This window comes from Protopterus annectens, chromosome 1.part1 (assembly GCF_019279795.1).
Source record: "Protopterus annectens isolate FY-2018-M chromosome 1.part1, PAN1.0, whole genome shotgun sequence".
NCBI classification, from domain to species: domain Eukaryota; kingdom Metazoa; phylum Chordata; order Ceratodontiformes; family Protopteridae; genus Protopterus; species Protopterus annectens.
The window spans coordinates 1,165,019,714-1,165,039,039 of record NC_056726.1 but is presented as its reverse complement, the minus strand read 5'-3'; the positions used below and the strand labels follow the sequence as shown (position 1 = coordinate 1,165,039,039).

Below are 19,326 nucleotides of genomic sequence, written 5' to 3'. Positions count from 1 at the left end.
GGGAGGGGTTTCTTCCATCCTTGTGGATCTTAGGTAGATCCTCTATGACGGGTATCATTGGACATTCTATCTCTAAAAATTTCCCTAACTCACTGGTTATAATAGAACTCTTAAAGTCTTCCACCATCATAGAGATCCTGTATTTGATGGTATCCACATTATTTCTACTGATGACACTATCATACCTATGTTCACTCAACATATCATCCGTAGAAACCTGGTAGCTCTCCCTATCCATAAGGACCACAGGTCCACCCTTGTCCACAGGTCTAATGACAATGGAGTTGTCATTCTGTAACCTTGTCAAAGTATTCCTCTCTTTAAAGCACAGATTATACCTATTCTTAATTCTCCGTTCACCCCTATGGTCATTATACATGATGTGCAAATCATCCTCAACCAATTTATAAAATGTCTCAACCAACGGATGGCTGGTTGGCATATATAAACTAGGTTTCTTAAAAACATGGCCACATTCAATGTTAATGTTACCAAATTCATAGCCGAGCATAACATTCCTATTAAACATCTGCACATCTATTAATACATGTGTTAAATTGTTTTGTTTAGTTGGAATAAAATTTAAACCCTTGTTCAGAACATTAAATTCATCAGTATCTATGTTCCTATGTGAGATATTCCACACTAGACAGTCCCTACTTTTTTTTGAGAGACTGATTTGATTGTCTCTCTGCTGAGAATTTGCATTTCTGTCTCCCTCGACTGACAGAATGGTCTCTCACTGCCCCTTTCTCCACTGAAATGGGAAAAGGGAGTTGATGAAAACCTGTGGCCATAGATTGTCTGTTGTATAGCTTCATTCGCTATTAAAGCTCGACCCAATTTAGGTCGTACAACAAACTGATTGACATTCTTACTGTCCAAGGAGTTGCAAGGCATAGCAATCTGTAAGGACAATGACTCTCCTGCAGCCTCCACTGTTCCAGGGCTGCCAGAAGGTGTAGGTATAGCAGACAATCCTATTCTTGTACCATAGTTAACAGCAGTATCAGCATTACTAGAGCCTTCATTCAGATTAACATTTTCATTCACAGTCACTATATTATTGATAGTGTCACTAGAATCACAAATACTGTCAAGTGGTGGATTCCTAGTATTACTAGGTGGTGCCCCACCTCCTGGCACTATCTGCCTGTTAACTTGATTAGCTCTCAGCCAAGTGAAGACATGGCCCTGCTGGAAATCCCTAGTATACCTATCTATTTTATTTCATTTTTGTTGCAACAATCTTCTCTCGTAGACCAGGATACCATCTAATACCCCAGTCAGAGCACAGTCAACAGCTCATGTGAGAAACGAGTATACAGGGTTTGCTGCTGTTGTAAAATGGAGAGTCTCAGACTCTCCTCCTCCAGTTTAAAAAATTTGATTAATAATTTCAAATAATTCATGCTTACCTCCAAATTCAACTGCTGCTATTTTGCTAAGAGGTCCGGATATTGCTCTCCATACGTCGGCATCTTTAGTGCACACAAACCCCTTGGTATAATGCCTCTACTCAGGCATACCTCAAAATGTTGTCGTTGGGTTGTCAAACATTTAAATTTAATGGAATCACCTTCCAACTTCTCAATCTCGAGTCTCAACTGCTCCAACTCTTCTGTGCTCATGGACGCCACCATGTCTCCACTGTTGGCTTCATAAAGTAGAAGTGGATTGTTGTCTCCCCTCATACAGGCTACAAACCTATCTGAAAGGCTTTAGCTGCCATCAGTAAATCCGATTGGTCTAGGCTCTAATCTGATGAACCAAATTGGTCTGTCACTCATATCAGAATTCTCAGTATTTCCTACAGACCCAACTGGCCTGTAATCTAGCTCGATATTCAAGGAACCATCTGCCACGTCTCCAATAGGTGTGTTGAAGAGAAATAAAAATAAAACGAAGCAGATAACACCCAACAGAACAAATGCCTTGCTACTGCGGAAATAGTAACAAAATAATCCAACCAAGTTGCAGTAGCATAGACAACCATGAAACATAGGAATGCCAAACTCATGTAAAAAGTATTAAAACACAGTCCTTTGTGCACAGAGGCAAGTGCTTTCACAATCGCTTCATCAGATCATAAAAACCCTGACTTATACAATTCCTTATATGCCCACCATGCAAATCACTTATGCAATAATTCAATAAAGAACTTAAAGTCAAAGTATACATCTGGACTTCATGTTTTTTTGTAGACTATCAATAGAGCCCTCTTAAAACTTAAAATACATATGTATAAAAACACATAAAATTGTCTAAACACACCACTATATGCATAAAAATGCTTATAAGAGCAGATACTATAAGACTAACATAAAACCACTGACTAACCATATAAAAATATCTACCTTATACCTAGCTAATACATGTTATGAAATAGGCTATCCAAAAATGTATACATGAAACATGCATAAATAAAACATGTATAGATGAAATTATAGAAACACAATAAAATAGTCGGAGAAAAAAATCAGAGTATATTGAGGCTAAATATCCTATAACATATTCTGACACTAGAATCTACACCAACCATAAATGGAATCAAAAACAACTTAATAGTCTAAGTAGTCTACGTAGAGAAGTTTCTCGGACCAATATTGGAGTTGAATACTGTGGTCCTCAAAGACATGAGACAATTTTTTCTTGACCTATATGGTTTCACTAATACTCTAAGGATGGAGAAAGACGTCATCTTTGTCACCCTAGATGTGCAGTCATTGTTCAGCATTATTCCAAATGAATTGGGTGTTCTATCCATCAAGAAATATTTAACTAAACACAGTGACTACAATGATGGACAGGTGGATTTAATCTGCCTATTTTTAGAAGTCATACTTGAGAATAATGTTTTTCTCTTCAATCAGGAGACATACTTACAGCGTGGCTATGGGCACTTCCTGTGCCAATAGCTACGCCAACGTGTTTTTGGCTCTCTGGGAGGAAGATGTGTTGTTTTTGATGGATAGTTTTAGGAGACATGTCCTTTATCGTCGTTTTGTGGATGACATCTTTCTTATTTGGAATGGTGGTTCAGATGTGTTAATGACGTTTGTGACCCAGATGAATCACTTGACTCACTATTTGAAGTTTTCTTTGACCTTTTATCCATCCAAAATAGGGTATCTGGATGTTTATGTGGAAAAATTAACTTGTGGTGCAATTAATACAGGGGTGTATAGGAAGAAATGCTACAGGAACACCCTCTTGCATGGACAAATCATGCATCCACACTACATCTTTAGAAATATAATTAAGGGGCAAGAGATGAGGATCTCTCGCCTGAATGCCACAGATCCTGGTTATAGGCAGGAATTGGTCATCTTTAAAGACAGTTTATCTAACCAAGACTACAGCTATAAAGAGATCAATGCAGGTCTCTCAGGAATAGATTCACTCAGAAGAGGTAGAGCTGCACCCTGCTTTTTAGATCCAGTAGAGGGAGAGAGTATGCAAGATTGTAGACCCACTGGTATGAGAATTCCCATGTTCTTCACCACTGGGCCATCTATGATATTACCAATAAGCATTGGCGAGTTCTCACGACCAACCCAGATATTAGGGAAATTGTGGGTGACAGACCACGATATAGGTTTAAGAATAAACCTAATCTGAAAAGGATTTTATTCCAATCAGTTAACAGATGTGTAGCAGGAGAGATCATGGGCACTGTACCAAGTGGGCAGTGCAATTTTTGCAGTTTCCTGAATTCTAGTGGCCTCTTTTTACATCCAGATACCGGACAGGAATTTAGGTTCAAAGTATCAGCTAACTGCAATACTTCGCATATTGTTTATTTGGCGGAGTGTAAGTTATGTGCTTCATTCTATATTGGGAAAATGAATAGGATGTTCAGGAATAGAATAAGGGAACATCTGTATGCTATTAGGATAAACTCACCTAACAATGCTCTAGCCAAACGTGTCTCAGCTATGGGGGAGGAGCATAAATTCCATTTTATGGTTATAGATATGATCATACCAATTAACCGGGAGGGTGATATAAGGAATGGTACTGAGAGGAGGGAAATTTTATTTATTTATTTTACATTTGTTGACCGGGCTAGTCCAACTGGATACATGTCCATTTTCAGTAGAGGCCTGAGGAGTTAAGCTCCAAAGCTAGGACAATGCAATTAACACAACATCTTAGGATACATGAGATAGATAAAAGCTATTTACAGTATGTATAACAGGTTATCACCGTAAAATTTACAGCGCAGAATACAGGCATAATAAAGTATGCAAGTGCAATCTATAGTTTACAATGCAGAAATACAGGCATAATACAGGAATGCAAATACAATCAAAGTATTCAAGAGATAATTAGTAACATAGTTTAATAAGGAAGGAGTTGCTTTTAATGCGTTAATGGGTTCGGAAGATCAGAGTATATAAAGACAGTTAGACTAGTCAGGTTTAGAGAAAATGAGGAAATGAATTGGATCTTGAGACTTAGAGCAGATAGAGGTACAGGCCTCAATGAAAGAGCCTCCCTCAAACCCGTCTTGAAGTCCAGAAGAATGGTTGTTAAATGAAGGTATCATAATTCAATGGATTTTGGTTATGTATGTATGTATATTTATATTACCATGTTCTGTGGCTATGTCTATAGTTTCTACTGTTCCAACTTATTTATATATTTATAGCTTTGTTTATCTCACCTATTCCTTGGTCACATGACAGCTGCTATTTGAGACGTTTGTTTACACCTATTAGACATTTTTAATATGATGCTGATCTCTTCTGACTTTATGCCATTTATTATATTCCATCTTTTGGGTATGGATTAGACCCATTATTATTGTTGTTATCCATGTAGTATAAATGCATGACTATTAATGTGTTGTTTTTGATTCTATTTAAGGTTGGTGTAGCTTCTAGTGTCAGAATATGTTATAGGATATTTAGCCTCAATATACTTTGATTTTTTTCTCCGATTATTTTATTGTGTTTCTATAATTTCATCTATACATGTTTTATTTATACATGTTTCATTTATTCATTTTTTGGATAGCCTTTAGTGACACTATTTTATAACATTTATTAGCTAGGTATAAGGTAGATATTTTTATATGGTTAGTCAGTGGTTTTATGTTCGTCTTATAGTATCGGCTCTTATAAACATTTTTATGCATATAGTGATGTGTGATTAGACAATTTTATGTGCTTTTATACATATGTATTTTAAGTTTTAAGAGGGTAGAGATAGAGATTGATAGAGAGTCTACATAAGTGATTTGCATGGTGGGTATATAAGGAATTGTGTAATGCAGGGTTTTTATGGTCTGATGAAGCGATTGTGAAAGCACTTACCTCTATGCACAAATAAAGGACTGTGTTTTAATACTTTTTACGTGAGTTTGGTATTCCTATGTTTCATGGTTGCTTATGCTACTGCAACTTGGTTGGATTATTTTGTTACTATTTCCTTAGTAGCAAGGCATTTGTTTTGTTGGGTGTTATCTGCTTTGTTTTATATATATATATATATATATATATATATATATATATATATATATATATATATACACACACACACACACACACACACACACTTTAACAAATAACAGAAAACATCATGTTTTGTAGGTGGTGCAATCCCCTTTGCACCCCAACATCCTCTGCAAATTACATATACTAACACCAAGACTGTACAATGTTGGGGAAAGGGTATGTTTCCCAACCTCAAGCATTGTAAGCTTTTGCACACCTGTCAACCATCTGTGAAGCCGACTAAACTTTGTCGGCCACAGTCCAAGTAGACAGATACAGTATGTACTACATCAGATGGGTACAATAGAGAATATATGTAATGGATGCACAGTCATCAGGGGGGGTAGTAAAGGTGTCTCACAGCTTTTGGAAAACAGTTAGTTTCCTGGCTTCAGTGTCTTCTAGGTGGAGATTGCACGGCCACCCTGTATCCAACTTCATTATTAAAAGTTACTTTGGAGCTTTTGCCTTAAGAAGAACATTCAGGATTGCAATATGCAGGGAAAGGTGGAGATGCATAGGGCTGAATAAGTGAAAGGCAGAAACATGCAGGTTAGAGAACACTTAACCGAAGAACTAGTATGTGTGAATCAGTGCTGCAAATAGCTAGCATAAGTCTTTCATGGGGTGCAAGAACAACAAGGGCTACCATGCATGCTGAGGGACAGTGAGAATAATACAACAAGGGCTGCCACGCATGGGGGGGCAGTGAGAATAATACAAGGGCTGCCATGCATGCCAGGGGACAGTGAGAATAATACAAGGGCTGCCATGCATGCCAGGGGACAGTGAGAATAATACAAGGGCTGCCATGCATGGGGGTGCAGTGAGAATAATACAACAAGAGCTGCCATGCATGGGGGGGCAGTGAGAATAATACAAGAGCTGCCATGAATAGGGGGCAGTGAGAATAATACAACAAGGGCTACTATGCATGGGGGGCAGTGAGAATAATACAACAAGGGCTGCCATGCATGCCAGGGGACAGTGAGAATAATACAACAAGGGCTGCCATGCATGCCGGGGGACAGTGAGAATAATACAACAAGGGCTGCCATGCATGGGGGGGCAGTGAGAATAATACAACAAGGGCTGCCATGCATGGGGGGCAGTGAGAATAATACAACAAGGGCTGCCATGCATGGGGGGGCAGTGAGAATAATACAAGGGCTGCCATGCATGCCAGGGGACAGTGAGAATAATACAACAAGGGCTGCCATGCATGGGGAGCAGTGAGAATAATACAACAAGGGCTACTATGCATGGGGGGCACTGAGAATAATACAAGGGCTACCATGCATGCCATGGTGCAGGGAGAATAATACAACAAGGGTTGTCGTGCATGGGGGATGACAGTGAGAATAATACAACAATGGTTACCATGCATGGGGGGACAGTGAGAATAATACAACAAGGGATACCATGCATGCTGGGGGGGGGCAGAGAGAATAATACAAGGGTTGCCATGCATGGGGATGACAGTGAAAATAATACAACAAGGTCTACTATGCATGGGGGGACAGTGAGAATAATACAACAAGGGCTACCATGCATGCCGGGGGACAGTGAGAATAATACAATAAAGGCTGTCATGCATGGGATGGACAGTGAGAATAACACAACAAGGGCTACCACACATGGAGGGACACTGGGAATAATACAATAAGGGCTACCATGCATGGTGGGGGACAGTGGGAATAATACAACAAGGGCTACTATGCATGCTGGGGACACTGAGAATAATACAACAAGGGCTACCACACATGGGGGGGTGAGGGTAATACAACAAGGGCTGTCATGTATGGGGGGACAGTAAGAATAATACAAGGGCTATCATGCATGGGGGGACAGTAAGAATAATACAACAAGAGCTGCCATGTATTGGGAGACAGTGATAATAATACAACAAGAGCTGCCATGCACGGGGGTGGTGACTATAATACAAGGGCTGCCATGTATGGGGGGACAGTAAGAATAATACAAGGTCTATCATGCATGGAGTCAACAGTAAGAATAATACAACAAGGGCTACCATGCATGACGAGGACAGTGATAATAATACAATAGCTACCATGCATGCAGGGAGACGGTGAGAATAATACAACAAGGGCTACCATGCATGCCGGGGGACAGTGTGAATAATACAACAAGGCTAGCATGCATACCGGGGACAGTGAGAATAATACAACAAGGGCTACCATGCATGCTGTGGGACAGTGAGAATAATACAAGGGCTGCCATGCATGCCGGGGGACAGTGTGAATAATACAACAAGGCTAGCATGCATGCCAGGGGACAGTGAGAATAATACAAGGGCTACCATGCATGCTGGGGGACAGTGGGAATAATACAACAAGGGCTACTATGCATGCTGGGGACACTGAGAATAATACAACAAGGGCTACCATACATGCCTGGAGATAGTGAGAATAATACAACAAGGGCTACCATGCATGCCAGGGGACAGGGAGAATAATACAATAAGGACTACCATGCATGGCAGTGGACAGTTAGAATAATACAACAAGGGCTGCCATGCATGCTGGGGGGACAGTGAGAATAATCAGAGACTTAATCACTATGGGAGTTAGATGAGGAGATACAGGATGGCACAGAGAAGTCCTGTGGCTGTGAAGATGATACTCAAGGACCATTGTCCCCCAAACCTCCCTTATTTCCATTCTGTAAATCGTACTTCACCCCCACCACTTTACTTATCCTAAGCACCTGTTCACCTGTCATCTCCACTGTGCTGCTTATCATCTGATTACTGGTGAGATATGTAGTGAATCTGTCTTATGTACATCTGAACTGGGATGCATTCATCTTTGCTGGAGTATACAGTATAAACATTGTAGAGGGCCCTACAGGTAGTCTCTATATTCATCATAGACAGTTAGGGTTCATCAACATATATGACTTGTTGACCATCCCTGTGGTTGAAAATGTATACCATAATATAGTAATGTAAGAAAGTAAAAGTAATTATTTTTTAAGCAGCACTGATAGATTGTTAAGGTTTATGCTTAGCAACATATCTTTAGGAGAATGAGGGAAAGACTGCTTCTCTGCAGTTGCTGTCCCTGTATGTACTCTTTTATGACCAATTTGCAGTACACAGATGAAGTTAGCTTTGTGGATCATGTCTAGTCCTGTAAAAGGGTAATTTATATTTGCAGCAACATAAGGGGATGCTGCACTCCTGAGTGTGTCATCCTTTGGATGAGATGTTAAACCAAGGCCCTATCTGCCTGAGTTGGTAGAAACAAAGTAGAAAGTTGTCTGCTGTAAAAGAACATTGGCAGAAGACAGACATTCTGTGTACAAGATGATGCCAAACAAAGTCTCCTTTGAGATGAGTAATGTTGACAGGGGTAGTCCAACCCTTACCAGATGGGAGCAAAGGTAGCCTTCAAGAGCACTGCATGGGTGGGCTTGTGAAGTCTGATGTACTGTAAAGGAAACATATCTTATTTTTATACATATACTAAGCAACTCATTAACAGCTTAGAGCTTTAACCCGCTGTGCTAACTGCCAGACAACAGTGAGTGACATAAATGGTTCTACACTGCCTTTTGTTTTCTTTTTTCCTACTCCATTCACTTGCTTTTCCCTCATTTCTATGCATGCATGCATTGTCTACAGATATATAGATATACAGATATAGACAGACAGACAGATAGACAGATAGATAGATAGATAGATAGATAGATAGATAGATAGATAGATAGATAATATAGATAGAGAATATATCTGTATCATCTATCTATATCTGCAGATATTCTAGTCACATATGCAGCTCAGCAAGTGAAAATGATTCACATTTATACTGCATTTGCCATGTCTATATTTCATTTTTAGGTTTATATAATCACATTTGTAATCTGAAATTTGAGTAAAACTGAATATACCCAAAAACTGTACAGATTTTTATTTAGAAACAGAAACCTACAGCTCCCCGTATCTCACAGATTATGGTCCAGAACCCCCTACAGGTCATTATATCTCAGTAAAAGTTAATATTTGTATTAGCTAAGGTCTCAGTGAAATATGAGTCTGCTGGAAGGAAGAACATTTTTAGTAAATTTGGATGATTGTGTTTCAAAACCTACTCTTGATGCCATCTTTCTGGAATAGATATTTTGTCCTAAACTAAGCCTCAGATGGCCTGGGTTTGATTCACAGTCCCAGAAGTGAAAGAAACAAATGTCTGGCGATGAGAATAAGCAGCTGGCAGCGTGTCCATATGATGGGGTGCATTTTATATATGATGGGGTGCATTTTATATATGACGGGGTGCATTTTATATATGATGGGGTGCATTTTATATATGACGGGGTGCATTTTAGTAGAATTGCCCTGCAACTGTTTCATCTGGTTGAATGCCCAGGGCTGTGCTGTTGCAGTTTGATCCTCTTGGGGAGTGCAAGTGCACTAAAAAGTGCACAAGAACTCTAAGATGAGATCACAAAAATGCAGAAATATGCAATTGCACTGGTGATGCATTGTACTTTCAAGCACACAGCATGTAGTTTAGGAGTGTACAAAAAAAGATCTCATCCTCAACGGATGTCAGTAATAATTCCCATTTTTTTCCTTCCTCTCCTAGTTATCTGATGACCCCAGAGATCAGGAAGAATGAATGGCTCTACTGCACTAATGGATACATGTCTGAGACAGAATTCAAGGCAGATATTGATTAAAAGATGTCATCTTTCCTCAGACAGTTGTTCGGTATCCTACTGCACTGTGAGTTTTCAGTGACCATGTCCAGATTTATATCTCTGTGGGAAAACAGACATATGCTGGATTGAGATCTGCTTTGAACACATACACTCTTCACAATAATTTGCAAGCAGATGTTGCAAATGGATATCTGTAGAATGATTTGCTGAACAAAGATTGTAAATGTGATTTTAATCTAATATTAAGAAGCCATCCTGTAGATAATGTATAGTAGCAAATTATATATATATATATATATATATATATATATATATATATATATATATAGAGAGAGAGAGAGAGACAGACTTCAGAGTTTTTAGAGAATGAAAGCCTCTAAAGCCCTTTTGGAAGTCAAAAGTAACTGGACTGGTGGTAGGCGTCTCCCCTGCCATGCAGAAGATCTGGGATAAAATTCCCAGTCAGTACAGCATGACGTTTGTTTAATAAAATTAGTAAGATGATGCAGGATGGACAAATGAATGGGAAACGGCAAATTCACTACTGGTTTAGTACCCATGTCCCCAATAGATCGGGGCACCAAGTAAATGTATCAACATTCCCTTGTAAGGTTAGGCTTTGTGCAGTCCTTACAGATCAATAGCCTAGTAAGTACTTATTAGACTATAGGTGGACACCTTTATTTGCTAGTACTGGGTCACTCATTGTCCGCAGGCCCAGCTCTTATTTTCTCTATCATTTCATTATTTTAACTTATATCCACTGTTGGAGCTTCAGTCCATAATTCTGCCGCACTCTACCTGTCTATATGTCACTCTATACTTTACCTGTTTTATAGTAGTAAGTAGCACATTTCCAGCAGGGCATGTCATTTGGACTTACGCAGCCAAAGGTTTAATACTCATTGGAATTAAATCGTTGTATTAATTTTCACTATTTTCGGTAACATTACATGGCTTCGGATTGTACATCTAAAAACAGAAATAGCAATAAGTAGGTACATCTCACCTGTGTAGGTATGACATGTGATAAAACAGGCAGAGTAATACGTCTGTTCCTTTTCACAGGTTCAAACTGCTGAATCAAGAGGAAGGAGAATACTACAATGTTCCAGTTACCGAGAACGACAGCACAGAGCTTCGCCTCAAGTTTGAGGTATAGTGCTTCAGTCACACTCGTAGCCTTTTCAGTATGACTAGCAATCAAGTCAGATAGCAGAATGCATAATGATTACTGTCACACTAACAATGTGCCCACTGGAAAAGGTGTGTAGTAGAGAAACGCTGCATGATCTGGACTGCATCTTTTCTCAGGGTAAAGACAGCACCAGTTTAACATGCTTCCAGTATATTGGTGCATTAAATAGTTTGGAATGGATTTTGCCTCTTAACCTCCAAACTACAGTTATGAAATGTTGCTTCTGTCGTATTGTTTTTAACATATTTTGTTTTTTTTTTTGTCTGCCTATCAATGTATGTAGTGTCAGCAAGCTTCAGTCAAACGTTCATAGGGCATAAAAACAATATAAAGCTAAATTAACATCCTTAGCTATGGATAATCATAAGGTATTCTTTAGCTACATCCGAAATCTAAAAGGGAACGCCCAACTATGTGACGAACTTATAGTGGACGGTACCTCTCATACTGAAGGGAATGCCCAACTATGTGACGAACTTATAGTAGACAGTACCTCTCATACTGAAGGGAATGCCCAACTATGTGACGAACTTATAGTGGATAGTACCTCTCATACTGAAGGGAATGCCCAACTATGTGACGAACTTATAGAGGACGGTACCTCTCATACTGAACCTGAGGGAATTGCCAACCTGCTAGATGACCACCTTGGCACAAACTTCACCCCCCTGTCCCCACCAGCCACACCCAAAAGCATACCTGACATTAGTCCTATACCTAGTATCTCCAAAGAGCAGGTCATATCTGTGCTCACCAAGGCCAAAAATGGGGCCTCTACAGGACCAGATAACATCCCAGGCTGCTTACTAAACAATTTAAAATAAGACCTAGTAATATCACTTGGCAATCTGTTTAACCTCAGCCTGAGCACTGGATTTGTTCCAGCAGAGTGGTGAACAGCAACTGTAATCCCCTTGCACAAAGGGGGTCCATCAGCTGGCCCTAGGAACTGTAGACACATTAGCCTAACCAGCCTTATCTGCAAGGCCATGGGAAATAATCATCATGAACCTTATTAACAAAGACATAGGCAACCTTCAAACTCTTGAACTGACCCAGTTTGACTTTGTTAAGGGTAGATCATGCTTATTGAACCTGGTGGACATGTCAACAAAGCCCTGGATGAAGGCAAAATAGTACAAACTACCTATCTTGTATTAACCAAGGCTTTTGATTAACCAAGGCTTTTGATACAATCCTCCACTCAGGTATCATTGAGAAACTCTCCCAGGTAGGGATCAACCCATATATCATTAGAGGGGTAGCCAACTGGCTCACCAACAGAATGCATACCGTCAAAGTTGGGGATTTAATCTCTACCAGTTGACCAGTTACCAGTGGTGGACCACAAAGATCTGTGCTGGGCTATCTACTGTTTGGAATTTATTTCTTGGAAGTCCAGGTGAAAGTAGATGGCCTGTGGCTTAAGAAGTTCACTGATGGTTGCAAACTGGATGCAATCACCGAGTCCCCAAATGATGTTAACATATTACAAAAAAGGCTAACACAGTCAAATGATTGGTGCAAATGCATGGACTAAAACTAAATGCAAAAAAAGGTGCATTATTATCCCCCTTTAGCAAAGAGGAAGTCCCTACAAATTACAATATTCACAGCACCCACCCCCACGCTCAAACCCAGGAATGCGAGATTTGGAAATACAGATTGATGGTAATCTAAACTTCAGTCAACATGTGTCCACACTGGTAAGGAAAGCCATCTACATTGCACATCACATAAGTAGGGGTATCACATCCAAGACAAAGGATGTTATAATTCCTCTGTTCTCGATCTTCATCAGACCACTAATAGAGTGCAGTGCTCCCTTTTGCATGTACCTCATCAGATGCTTGCATCATCCAGAGAGACCACAGACGTTTCTCACCAAGAAAATTCAGGGGCTCCAAAATATGACCTACATGGAAAGACTGAAAGCCCTGTCACTGTACACTGTATCCTACAGGCTGCTGAGAGGCGACTTGTGCCTGACCTAGAAGGCAGTTCCTGATACTGCCCTAATGGAAATGCTGCACATCCACAAATCAAATGGGACAAGAGTCACTCACTCCAGGGATCTCAACCTAGCCTGTGACATAAACAGAACTTGCTGGAGAGACAGATATATCTCCCAGAGATTGCTGCTCCTCTGGATTAAACCCCCAATTCACGTGAAGCAGAGCTCTTCAACGACCCTGTTTAAGTGCAGCCTAGATAATTGGATGGGAGACCATGGCACCTATATTCCTCATGGACAGGGGCAATTGTTGCTGATCATAGACTAGCTCTGTGAATAATGACCAACTAACCAAGGTCAATTAGGGAACATGGGTATAACATGGCTAGGCTTGTAAAGATCCTAGGGCCATTAGCCTAGAAACCTATTAAATCCTATAAACCTATGATATACTCTGGCAGATGAAGACAAAATAACCAACTTGGTTCTCTGCTCCCGTGGCACAGAATGATGAAGTCCTGGCTGCAACCCAGTCTACCCATGTATGAGCAGCTGTACAGCCACAGGACAAAGCCAAGCAGGAGCATGGGTGTGAACAACCATAGGCAGCTATTCTACCCTAGGGAAGCCAGCTTTGTTCTACCTCATAGGTGGCACACAGCAAGACCAGTAGATGTTGCATCCTTAGAGTTTGGACCTGGTGAACGCCTGTTACATAGCTCTATTGATATGCATTGCTAGCACATCAGTGACATACATGCAGATATGTGCTCACATCCCGAGGGCAGGCAGCTGCTGTAGAGAGTAAAGGAGCTGCTGTTGGGGACAGGAGCTTCAAGGTATGCTCCTAACTCACTGAGTGACCTGCTCCTGATCTTATGACCCTCTTTTTCACAAAGGGCTAGTCTGGCATTCTTGTTCTAGGGAAGAAATATGCACTGGTCCTTCCCTGAGATACAGGCTGCGTCCAACATCTACCTGTAAGATGAAAGCTGATGTTCTGTGGCAGGGAGGAAATAGTAGTGCAGTCCATTCAGTCATTCAAGTGGATAGTTAAAAAAATAATAACCAATCTGATGTGAAACTGTCTTGTGAAGCAATCCCAAGCTACCATGGCTAATCACAAAGGGGGCACAACCTTGTTTCCCTTTGCTTGTTGATGTACCACATTACTGTAGTATTGCCTGTAGCCACTTAAAGATGTCCTGGGGATGGTTCAGATAATTCAGTGCCTTGATCAGAGCAAGCATCACCTTGATATTTATGTGTTAGCATTTGTCCTTGGTGTCCTACAGCCCCTGCATTATCTCTCCTGAAACTGCTCCCTAAGCAAAGTCTGAAGCATCTATAGAGACTGATTGCTTTGGAGCAGGAAGGGAGAAGGGATTTAGGGACATCTGCTGTCTCCACCAAAAGATTTCTGTTCTGACAAAACCCAGCATTGGGATATGAAAAGATAAAGTATGTTGATATTGGGATCAATGAGATTTTGGATACCAATGTATCTTTCTCAAGTGGAGTTTTGTCAGGGGTATGATGAGAATCATAGATGCCATGAGACCCAAAATCCTGAGATATTCCCTTACAGTGACCAAGTCTGAGTGGAAAACCTTAAATAGATATACATAAAGCTCCATGTTTTGCTGTGGAAGAAAATCGTTTTGAAATGAAATGTCTAGTTGACATCCCATCCTGCGTGAAGGAGTAAAGAAAAACTTGTGAATGTTCTCTTGAAATCCCAACCTATGTAAGAGATCTCTCAACCAACAGAGAGATACCTGACACTTTGAAAAATATTATGCCAAGATAAGCAAGTCATCTAAATATGGAAAATGTGGATACCTTGTAGCCTGCAATGAGCTATAACTGGAGCTAGACACTTTGTGAATACTCTTGGTGCAGTGGATAGTCTAAAAGGTAAGGCAGGGAACTGATCATGTGATATACACATGCGAAAACTTAAGAAATGCCTGAGGTCTGGATAAATGGGGGTGTGATGATAAGTCTAGTGTTACCAGGAAAGAAGAAGAAGAAGAGGGAACAGGCTGTTAAGGGACATCAGCTCTAAATCTGGGAACTGTCACAAACTGATTTAGGAAAGAAAACTCCAGAACTGGTCTCCAACCATTTTCTTTCTTTGACACTAAAAACATCCTTGAACAGAGACCCTTCCCTACCAGTGAAGGAGGAAGGACTGGTTCTATTACTCCCTTGGGATAACAAGTGATGAACAACAGGTGCAAGTAAGAGAGTCTGGTCTAGAAGATGAGGAATGACTGCCTGGAAAGTATAACCCCTCCCCCCCACCCACACTGACATCTGTAACCTTGATGAATGATTTTTCAGAACCCATTTTCCTGAAACAATCCATTGGCAAAGAGAAAACTGGAGAGTCAGACTCTGTGAAAGAAAAAAGAAACCAGGGTAGGAGGAGGTAACAAGGACTTTAATCCCTTGGACAATTTGGAAAAGTTCGGCTGAAAAATATTACAGATTCCCTGGATCAGCTTGCCCCTTTCATGGCACTTTTTGATCATCTCAGCAGCAGAGGGACCAAACACTAAATCTCTATTTAAGAAAGAATTTGAAATCTCATTTTTAACATCATCTGGGAGTTTCTAAGAATGAATGCATGCAAACCTCCTCAGAACAGCACCAGTGGCCAAAGCCCTGTAAGAAGTATCAACAGAGTCATACACACACTGCAAACAATGAGTAGTGATCTGTGCAATAGAAGAAACTATACTATTTAAATCAGATTTGTTCTTACAAGAAGAAAAGTGCAAATGAAGCATTCCTTGTATCTTCACAATTTATCAAAACCAACTTTAACATATAAACCTGGCAATTTAAAATTCTGAAAAAAAGTTGCTGAAGTACACACTTTTTATCAATACCAATCAATAATTTTGTATCAGCAAATACAGAATTGTCATTAAGTGCATAGCAATAGTGGGATCAACTGCTGTAAAGTTAGGAACTTTGTACATCCTATCTTCCTTTTTAGGGGCATTTAGCTGACTATCAGAAAAATTACAGGCAGTAATACACACATACTCTAAAGCAGACAAAAAGGGAAAGAGTCTATATATTTTTTTAGTACGAGGCAGGTTTAGTGCTCCATCTATTAATCTGACAGTCACTTTATCCACATATGGCACCTTTATTTGTGGTAAATGTAACCTGCAAGTATGTAATAAAAGGTTTTTCTAATATTAACAATATATGTTTCAAAGTATGTGATACATTTAGTTGTAATACAGAGGGCATTGTATATGCCCTAAGATGCCCATGTAACAAATTCTATACTGGGGAGACAAAAAGGCCTTTTAAAATAAGGCTGTTAGAGCATGTTACAGATATTAACAACAGGAAAGTAGCCTAATGGTTAAGGTGTTTGCCTGGCAAACACAAGGTACAGGGTTTGAGTCTCACAAGAAATAATTGGCTCGCAAGGGCAGTTAGCTTAGTACTAATCTATGAACCTATGAAAACAGAAACCTCTATAGCCATGCATTTTAATTTATTTCATCAGGGAGATAGTAGTGGACTACAGTGAACTGTTTTGGAAAAAGTAAGAGCATCTAAGTTTGATGTGACATATAAAGAAACAATTATTGTTTAACAAATCTATTTATATTTTAAAATTTGATACTCTGTCCCCTAAAGGGTTAAATTAAGAATGTACTTAGAGAATGCTTATTTAAATATTTAATTGAGTGTTAAGTGTTTTGATATTTAAGGCAAGTGGTTTGTATTCTGTTTTACTCCTTGAAAGCTTTGGCTGAGATGTCAGAATTTTAATAAATCTTTTTTTGATTACTGGCTGGTCATTATTTTACATTGTTTCAGCTTTGACAGTGGTTTCAGTAACACACACATACTTTAAAGCAGACAGAACAGGAGGAATGGATGTAGGTTCTGCAAAATCCTTCTCTAACAATTCATAGTATTTTCTGAGGGACTGAGAAATCTCAGTGTTCTCCCATTGAAGACACTGGGACATTCAAGCTCTAGCAATAGTCTCAGAGAAAGAGAAACCTGACAGGGAGAATCAGGAATTGAGCTCTCCGTTGATTCTGAATGAAACATTTGAGGAAAAAAAAACCTATATACATTCTTACATCTTCCTTTTCAGTTTCATAATCTTGAATTTCTTCAGGAAAAGAGGAATCCCTTTATCTTTTACCAGAAACTACTTTACAAGAAGAATCAATAGCCTGAATTAAACCCCAGAAATGTATTCCTATCCAAAGAAATTTGAGGAGGATTAGACACATTTGGTTTTATGTTTCTTTTTGACAGAAAAAAATGAAACCAGCTGTTTTGCTAATTGCAGCAACTGTTTCCCCAGGGTTGGGTACAACAGTGTGGCACAACAGAGAAACCTCATCTCTTCCCTCTCCCCAAACTGACCAAAGTCGATCTCCCTTGCCCACGGAGGGGACCCAAACATCTGCAGAGGGTGTGGCTAACCTTGGTCAGTAGTGGCTATAATTGCTACACCAGAGGGATCCTGGGTAAAAGATGAGCAGTCTGAGGTACAACAAATAGCCACAACATAGTCATCCATCTGCAGCTGAGGTAAATTGCTAGCCTGATGTGGTGGCAAAGGCCGTCTGCTTAACATTTTTTTTTTTGTGGCTGAAAGAAATACTGACCATGGGATCTGTAGTCTGTTCCACTTGACAAGCCAAACATGTCACCTCTTTCCCAGGAAGACAAGCAGAAATTGTCTGTAAACACTACTAGTCCACATAAGCTACTTTCTTGACAGAAACAGTACAGTAAAAAGCATTTTAAAATTCAACCAGCCAAAAAAAAAAAAGAAAGAAAAGATAAAGAAACAATTTCCCCACAGGAAGAAAAAGTTTTCCATTACTTTACACTACTTTTACATTGACAGAAAAAATTAAAGCTCTAATTAAAAATTGTGTTGTAGTCTCGAGACAGTCCCTTAAAATACTACACTCCTAGCTTTAAAATAACTTTCCTGAAGGAAAGTAATAAAACATCAACAAAATTAAGAAAATATAAGACTTTTCTGCCCTGCAAAGGAAAGTGCAAGCTGACCATCGATCCTCAAAAGCCTCAGAGGAGCATACTTTTCTGCAACAGTAAAGCTGTGAAGGGCTTTGCATCCAAACTTGTCTTATAGTCAGTTCAGCTTGACCTGCCCTTTGCACTAACTGCTACAACTGGATAGTTACTCCTGAGAGGACATCAGAACAGAAATACACTTAGGCATTATAACATGATTTAACATTCTGTTAATGTGGTCTACTAGAAAAAACTTGTTTCTGTTATCAGACCAATTAAACATTCAGTGAAACATCACTAGGTCACAATAAATTACTTCTATGTGAAAGACTCACTAGCTTGTTAGGGCACCAGTTTTCTTCTAAGAAGAGGATATTAAATGCAAAATACATGGTGGCAAGCAGAAACTTGTTTCTAAATCCTCATGAATATCCAAATCCTTGGTTGCAGCAATCATCTTAGTATCACTTTAAAATCTAACCATTATGGATACATACTACAGACAAGGCAGTCTTTAGATAGTTTAATTTATGTTATAAAACAAACATCCCAAAATCAGGTGCTCTAATGCTTTGGCTAATACTTCTTAAGAAGGAAGTGTTGGAGTGATACAAAACTTGAGATTTTGACATTTATTTTTTACTTATTAAAAGTTCTGCATTAGTCACTTAAGCAATAACCCACACCTGTGTGTATGTAATGCTGGATTTACCCATGGTTGGTGTGGTTTGATCACGGGGGTGAATCGCGAGTGATCAAACAAAGACAACCGTGGGGAAATCCAGCATTGCCCACACCCGGAAGTGGGCTATTGCTATTATACAATGACATTATTTAAGAAAAAATACTTACTTTTCTTAAATAATGTCCTTGTATAACGGCGACATGCTGTCCTTCTGCCACTAGACAGCTCCACTTTGCCATGGCTGATGTACTGTGCATGCGTT

The 19,326-nt window shown here is 39.6% G+C and overlaps 1 protein-coding gene across 1 annotated transcript in view; it reads left to right on the top strand.

Annotated features, from left to right (window-relative positions):
- The window catches only part of PRKCG (protein kinase C gamma), a 4,166,346-nt gene that overhangs the window by 3,118,014 nt on the left and 1,029,006 nt on the right, over window positions 1–19,326 (top strand). The window contains exon 8 of the mRNA XM_044080462.1: window positions 11,256–11,343. Within this exon, the coding sequence (XP_043936397.1) occupies window positions 11,256–11,343 (88 nt within the window). The remainder of the gene's footprint in view (window positions 1–11,255; window positions 11,344–19,326) is intronic.